Source organism: Phalaenopsis equestris, unplaced genomic scaffold (genome assembly GCF_001263595.1).
Source record: "Phalaenopsis equestris unplaced genomic scaffold, ASM126359v1 Scaffold000937, whole genome shotgun sequence".
In the NCBI taxonomy this organism is placed as follows: domain Eukaryota; kingdom Viridiplantae; phylum Streptophyta; class Magnoliopsida; order Asparagales; family Orchidaceae; genus Phalaenopsis; species Phalaenopsis equestris.
In genome coordinates, this window is record NW_018165376.1 from 268215 (window position 1) to 276673 (window position 8459).

Below are 8459 nucleotides of genomic sequence, written 5' to 3' on the forward strand. Positions count from 1 at the left end.
AATCATGAAAATTTAATTTAGATTTTAACATTTTAAATATAATACTTTAATTTTTAATGAAAATTTAAAATTGTTCAAGTTAAAGAAGTTAATATATACCAATTTTTTGTGCATTAAACTTTATCATCAAGCTTCTCACTTTTAGCTCTTATTTATAATTTTTTTTTAATACCATGAGCTTTTTCACTTTTCATTATTTTATTTTATTTTAATTTTTTAAGATAGCTATATTTGATAAAAAAATTTAATGATTTTGAATACCTTATCTTCTCTTACTTAAATCAAGTCTACTTTCTCATTTTTCATTCTAAGTATTATAACTTAAATGATACTAATCTTTCTTAAGTTAAATGAATTTATGTTTATAAAAATTCCATATTACTTATTTATTTAAATTATATTTTAGTCAATTCAGTTCAAGTGTATCTAGCTTTCCTGAACTTAAAAGATCTATTAATATATCCAAATCAATTAGCTATTATTATATCAATATGAATTTCAATAGCTTCTAAAAGTTTATTATTATTTTTAATTACAACACTCACTTATTAATTCATATGTAAATAATTTTAAATTAATTAAGTTGCTTCTTATAAGTACAAATTCTAAATAAATTTATTGCATGAAGCAACACAAGCATAAACACAAGCAAAGTAATATAAAGTATAATATGATATATATATATATATATATATAAAATCAATAAAAAAGAATTATTTCACACAGACAACGTATGCAGAAATACATACGGTGTTCGATCTCGACCGCTCGTCTTAATTTATTTAAAAAAAAAAATGAGACTCACTGAAATAGAACATTGCTGTGACGAGTGATTGATATGGAATAATTTTTCATAAAAAAAGACACAGTCGAGAATATAAATAGCCGATATGAGCAGGAAAAAATAACAGCTCGTTTATGAAACTAACCCTAATCCTAATCTCTGCCCTAACACCTTTCCTAAACTACGAAAGACTATGATAACTATTATAAACCCACTGAATTCATATATTTACCTGAAATAGAGAAAACTATTTAAAATGAACACGACTGGCACGTCGAGATTGGCGCAGTCTGGGTTGATGAAATTGTCCAGAATTTGTACAGGAAGATCTCGAATGCATCCGATGCCGGTTCTGCATGTTCTTAAACTCTTGCAGCCGAGATTCAAAGTTAATGTCATTGACAATTTTCCCTTCCCGTTTGAGTTGATCATCAGACAGGGTGTGTGGAGGAATGGTTTTTAATCTAGTTTTTAATATCTTGAAGGCTGCGCTTTGCTGAGGCAGCAAATTCAAGAGGCCATAAAGTGTCATCAACAGCCATGCACATCTGCTAGGATCCAGAAGCTGCAATCTTAAGTGAGTAAACACTGGAGCCTCCAGCAGGCTTATGAGCTTGTCTAACTGCATCAAGAACTTCACATTCATGTCTTCCTCCGCCAGTGTTTGAATTACAGCACTGGCGTGGTGGTAGGCCTGAGCAAGTAAGCACAAACTTATGATTCCCATTGGTGAATGACACCAAGAAGAATACAAGCACAAAAATAAATCTTTGCCGGCAGGATCCATCAATGATTTTTTCAGAAGATTTCTCAAGTCGGTCAATTCAGACGAGGTAAGGAGAACCAAATTCAGAGCTTGCACCATGTTTGATGCAAAACTAAGATCTTTTTCACCCTCAAGAATTTGGGAAAATTCTCTGTACACACGTTCGGCATCCAAGAGAACGCAGAGCCGAGGTACTATCAAAGCACTACGCTTCTCAAGAAGAATATGATTGGAGCGGAAGGTGCTGATCAGAGAAACCACAAGATGTTGAAATTGTTGAGTGACTTTTGCCATGCATGCATGAACTTCCAGCGCAAGCAGGACAACCTCATCCGAGGGATCTGCTAATGTTCTCAAAAGGGAGTCAAATATGTCATTCAAGTATGTCATGGCCTCGGAATGATGACAAGCTAGAAGCCTCTGAATCCAGTGAAGAGATTCCAGTCTTGTTGCAACAAATTTAGTAGCTAATTTTGTCATTGCAACAGACAAGATGGCTCCTACATCAAATTTCTCAGCTGGGTCAGAACAAATTGCCCAAAGCTCTTCATTGGTCTCACGAGCCACAACTCTTACTTCCTCTTCTATGTCAGATATGCAGAGTAGAATTGCTCCAAGAATATCAGCATAATAAGAAACAAGCTGGTTTCCACCAACTTTTAAAAGCTCATCTATCCATTTGATGGAGATTTGCCTGCTAAATGAATTAGAAGAAGTTGCCCTTCGAACCAAAATTTCAGCCACACGACCAAAATCTACATTCTTAGAATTCATCATTCCTTGTAGAAATCCTGAAATTAGAGTCCCAGCTTGCTCACGTATGTCATGGCTAGAATCACTCAGCATATTGAACAAACCATCAAGAAAATCTGGAAGGAATCTAAGCATGTCAATCCCTGCAACATTATCCAACACAGTAATCCAATTCAACAAGGATAATCGAACATAGGGATTTATCACATTCAAGCGTTCCCGTAACAAAGGTATAAATTCTTCTATGCTGATTTCATGACTGTCAGTTACAATATCCCTCATGAGTCGATCAAGAAGATGAGCAGCACTTCGTACATTGAGGTCTGAGTCTGCTGAGAGCATACAGAGTGCATCAAAAATCTGATTGAAAAATACATTAATTTCTCCTCTAACAACCATTGCTATGTTGTATAATGCTTCACAAGCAAAATATCGAACCCTACTGTCTTGGTCAATAAAAGAATTAATCACTAGTGGTCCAATTTCCTCCAGATGCCGAGAAGCTTCTGAAGACAGAGCAAGTGTAGCTGCAGCTAACGCCAGTAAACCCCCCTTTTTATGGTTGGGCTGCGGAGAACACGTAAATTCAATGGCTAGCAGATTAATTACAGCCGCTATCTTTTCATGCTCTCCCGCCTGAGCAAATTGCTTTACGATGACTCCGACCTCATATGCTGCATTCTTGCGCTTCTCGTCTAGCTTATCAGCAAGATTCCTTAAAACAGAGGCCGGAATTATGGACATCGAGAAAATTCTCGAAAGAAAACCCCAGATAACAAATCGTCGGTGATGGTGGAGACGATGATATACTGGTGAAGAGACCTCCGGCATTGTTGGGCATCCTTCCCCGTTGCGAGGCGAAAGTTAGTAGCTTTTCCGTTTGATACGGGCGGTTTCTTGCCCCCCTGGTGCGGAAGCCATTACGGAACGGAACAAGATAATATAACATATATAAATAAGAGATGCAATTTAAAGAAATTATGATCTGTACATGAAGTCACACAATAGAAATCTCTCCCCTCAGCTCCATGCCCAAACTCACTTCTTGTTGTATAAAGAAAAGACTATTGAAATAAACAAACAACAAAACACACACTCCCCGTAAAATTTAGATGACATGTTATTTTCGAAGCACTCATCATCATCTCCTATAACTGCATTAAGTCCAACCTTCAAATATAATTGATAGATTGGCGGTGCTGAAAAGTGCACCTGGCTAGCTCCCAAGGGTTGGGAAAAGACCCATGACATTACAACAATATACTTGTACTGCCAAGAATATTGTTGTGCACGTTGTCGCTTCATGTGCTTAGATCTTCTGCCATAGGAGTGCTCTAAATGCTTAACTCTACTCTAAGGAAGAGAGGTCACCCCTGAGATCTTGGGCCTCGTAAAAAATGATCAGGAATGAGGGAGGAAGAAGCTTGTCGGGTGATCCCGATATTTTTTATGTGCAAGGATTTATGAAGTTGTCACCACTACTTAAAGTTTTTAATCCCCGACAATGTCGCCAAAAACTTGATCCGTGCAAAATAAGTTGTGTAAAATTTATATAAGTATAGGCATTTAATAATGAGTTTCTACGCAAGTCGTTATCAAGTAATAATGAATTTTTTGTTTAAGCCCTAAATATCGATCCCACGGGGAAGATTTAAATTTGAGATGACAAATTAACTAGGAAATTTACAGAAAGTCAAACAAAATCACTGTCACTAATTTCGAATGTTGAGATATTATCAAAACTAAATTACTTAAGTGTTAGCAAAACAGAAATGCGAAATTTAAACTGTAACTACTAATCTACTAACAATATTTATGTAATGAAGATTTCTTATGTGAAAAAAGCTTCCTTCCCATTACAATGAGGTTTTAGTGAAATGAGATGAGATAAATGTTTATAATATGTATTGTGCTAAATAGGAGCAGTTTTAATTCTCTACCCTGATACAGTGCATAGAAAATCATTGGCTAATCCCAGGTTTAGTCCCTAAATCCGTGGTTAGGCTAGGAGGATACCGGCTCCCACTTCCCTTCACCTGAAGGCTAACTCTCGCTTTAATTTTTAAACACTAAGACCGAATTGGGGATTTTAGTCTGTCACCCTAAGGATCCACCAATTCTACACCCAACAAAGAATATTTCTCTATTTATTTGCACTTAATTCCATGAACGAATTTCTTCTCCATGTAATCAAATGTGATCCTCACTCTGTTGTAGAACTCATACTCCATTTCCTGGATCATATGTTTCACAACATATTTTAACAATTCAATTGACCATATCGAAAAGTAAATTAAGTTCCGAGTTGAAAAATCATCACAATTTATTTTATATTTTAATATTGACACATCTATGTTATCTCCTCATTTCACCATATCACAAAGTAGGGAGAAAGATAAAGGAAACTACTCAGACTTCATGAGAAAGATAAAACAAAACACAAATTTCATATATAAAAGAAAGTTCATACAGTACTGATAAACGAACAATACGAACAATACTTATATGAAACTCTTTCTCAAAGCAAATCCCTTGTAGTCTTTCCTAAGAAATGCATGAAGAATATATTTCTCACTTTTCCCCTTCTCCAACACTCTTAGAGAAAGATTCACACTAATCTTACCACAAAAACTCTAAACTCTTAAATAAAACCCACTAATTGACTCCAATATGGTGGTGGAAGGAAGATGGAAGAATGTATGGCGCATAGGAGGATGAATGGAAATGAAGAATGACAAAAAAAGAGCATTTTTTTCTGATGAATTTTAGCCCTAAATAGAGCCTAAAGTCGGTTCTCCAAGAGGTGCCTCCCAAATCTCTCCAAGAGGTGCCTCCCTTCTCCAAGAGGTGCCTCCCAAATCTCTTCAAAAATTGTCCAAATACGTCGAATCTTCTAGAAACAAGGGTTGAACCGACATTGGTGTTGACTGAGCCAGTGTCCTGCAATTTAATTCGCTACTCTCTGTTTAAAGGCGTCGTCGGCGCTGCCCTGGGTGCTGCCGGCGCTGAGTAAAGCCGTCGGTGCTAAGTAAAATTCTCAGTCTGTTCTGTTGTTCTGCGCGGTCGGCGCTGAGTATTTCTTCAAAAACATCATTTTGATTCCAAATTCCATCATTTTTGCTTCTTTTTAGATTTAAATCCTAAAAATCAATAACCTGCAAGAAAACATCAAAATACCTTCCATTAAAGTGCAATATCACCAAAAATAAATATAAAATATGGGTCTAAAACTGCAAAATGCATATATTTTTGGTGTATCAAAATCTCCTAAACTTATATGTTACTTGTCCTCAAGTAACTCCTCTACTACATAAAATTATGACTTATGGTAAAGAATTTATCTTCTAGATTTCCATATTTTAATTCTCTAAACATAATAGTATAACTTAAAAAAAATTCAAAACAACTTCAGTTAATACTAAAGGTGTAAGGATATTTAGAAATTAACTCCAAGATTTTTTGAAAATTATCATATTAAAGCCACTTAGAATATCCATATGAAAATAAAATTCATGATTTCTTTATTAGAAAACATTCTAATACTTAAATACAAGTTTAGAGAATGTAGCAAAGCCTTCTTCCTTAAGTTGATTTAAGTGAAGCCAATTTTTGATTAGGGATCTCCTCAAGCATCTCCTCACATCTTTTTTTCTTTTCTTTTCCTTCTCTTTTCTTTTAGGATCATTTTCAAGGATCATTTTTAATCCATTTTTCTTTTCTTTCTTTTCTTTTTTTTATGTGAAGATTATTATATCTGGATATCATTTAATGATTTTAAACTTCACTATCCTCTTCTTAAAGTTAAAAACTTTTTATATTTTTTCACTTAAAAAAATTATATTAACTTAAAGATTTCATAAAGTTTAATTCTTTTCTTTTTACATGAAATTTTTAAGATTTTTAATACTTCAAAAATACAAATTTCCTTACTTAAAACAGAATAACATAGTCTTATCATTTTTTACCAGATATCTTAGTCTCTAGAATTAACCTTTATTATTGAAAAATTTTTACTTAAATTTATTATATATTTAGAAACATAAATATAGTTATCTAAAGTTAACCCCTAATACCAAAGATCATGTTAAATTTAAAATTTTGAAAATATAGTTAAGTGGGGACAAATAAAATTAAGTTCCTTCTTTTTAAAAGTAATTTTTCTTTCCCCCCAAACTTAAATTTTCAAAAGATTTAGCATGAAGAACTTTAAAAATAAAGGGTGAAAGAAAACATTAAATACATAAAGAAAATTCATACCTCTTGAATGTTCTGATTTTTTTTTTTGAAAAATAATTCTAAAATACTGCAGGTGCTAATATGAAAAACTACAAGACTTAAATTATAAAAATTGGTTTTGGAAGTTCTCTGTGATCAGAGGAATTTTCTAAAAATAAATTTTTAATTAAAATAAAAATTCCATTTTCAAGTCCATTTTTAATATTTAAATAATTAAAAAATAATAAAAATCATAAAAGTAATAAAATTCATGAAAATATTCTAAATTGCTTCTTAAGCACTTAAGAACAATTGGAATATTTTTTCTAATTTTCTAAGTGAAGATATTGAATTTTTAAGCTTAAGATAATTTTTAAAGGCTAAGAGTGGATTTTCACTAAAATAATTCTAACAATTCAAAGAAAAATAAAAATAAATATGAAATTTATTTCTCTGGGTTCCGTAACCTTAGATAGATTTAATAAAAATATAAAACTTAATTTTCCACATTTAAAATATTTTATAATTAATAAATTCTCCAAAACTTAAAACAATTCTAATATTTCAAATAAAACTCAATAAATCATGAAATTTTTCCCCAATAGTTCTCTGGTCTAAGTCTACCTATAGTAAAAATTTTAAGAGATTAGGTTTGTCTTGGTTAAGATATGAAATTTTCTTTGAAAAATCCTACTTTTGCATAAAATAAATATGTAAATTAAATTAAAATTTGAAAAATCATATTTCTTCTTTGATGTCTTAAGTGAGGCAGAATAAAAATTTCAAAGTCATTTAAATTAAATTTGATAAATTATGAAGTGATAGGGTCTTAGGGGCAATAATGTAATTTTTGAAATTTAGCCTTAATTAACATTTAGGATTAAGTTAAAAAAGGAAATGAGTAATCTTTGATCTTAATCAACATATTTAGATGATTGAAACACAAGGGGATCAATTGGTAGAAACTAATCTCACTTTTATTTCACTTTTATTAATCATCTCACTTTTATTAATCAAAGGATAAATTTGTAATTTTCTTAAATTATTAAAATTTGGAAGCATAGTCAATTAGATGATCCTAGACTTAGGGGTGTGATTTTGGGTGTTGATAACTCACTGATTTAATACCCCTATTTTTGATGCTCAAATGACTTTCAAAAATGAATCATCATCACTTAAGATTCAAACCTTTTCGAAATAATCAAGACATCCACCAAAATATTAAGGGCTTAGTTGTGAGCTAAGTTAAATCAAATTTAGTTAAAAGAGGATTAGAAAAGTGAACATAATTAAAAATTGAATACCTTTAAAAAAACACTACAAGCCTAAATCAAAAGTTGGCTAAGTGCCTTGATGACAATAACTTGCCCCTTTAAAGGTTTCCACCTACATAATTTTCAAATTAAGTTATAAATGTTAATTACCTTACTCTTAGGGGTAATTGTACTCTTAGGGGTAATTGAAATATCAATGTTCACTGAGCATTAAGGGTATTTACAGGATGAGTTATTAAGCAACATAATATGTTTAAAATGAGCTTGAGACTTTTCTCCAGGAAGTGAGAGGGAAGCATGAACCTGCTTCTTTCTCCAAACCTGTTGGATACCTCGGAGGTCTACTAAACTTAATATGTTTTGCTTAATAAAAATCATCTTTAATCAAACCGATAAGGACCCACCAAGATATGACCTAGGGTTGGGTTAATCACAAAAACCTTACTCTTCCGCTTTACATAAAATGCCCTCACATACTTTTTGAGTTTCAGGTGGTGGAACGAGAAGACTCGCCAGGTACACTTTTATAGTTTACAACATTGTATTTTCTTAAGCTTTCCACACTGTGCTTACTTACCTACATGAATGAACAAAACACAAAATTGCATGCTAAACAAAAATGCCACCCTACATGAAAACTAAAACTATCAGAATAGCCACAATCAGA

General features: G+C 32.4%; 1 protein-coding gene across 1 annotated transcript; it reads right to left on the reverse strand.

Annotated features, from left to right (window-relative positions):
* Positions 1–872: 872 nt before the first annotated feature.
* LOC110032394 (protein VAC14 homolog) lies at positions 873–3241 on the reverse strand. The gene has a single exon (XM_020736017.1). The coding sequence runs from the start codon at positions 3132–3134 to the stop codon at positions 1032–1034; it is 2103 nt and encodes a 700-aa protein (XP_020591676.1). The 5' UTR covers positions 3135–3241; the 3' UTR covers positions 873–1031.
* Between the last annotated feature and the right edge of the window lie 5218 nt (positions 3242–8459).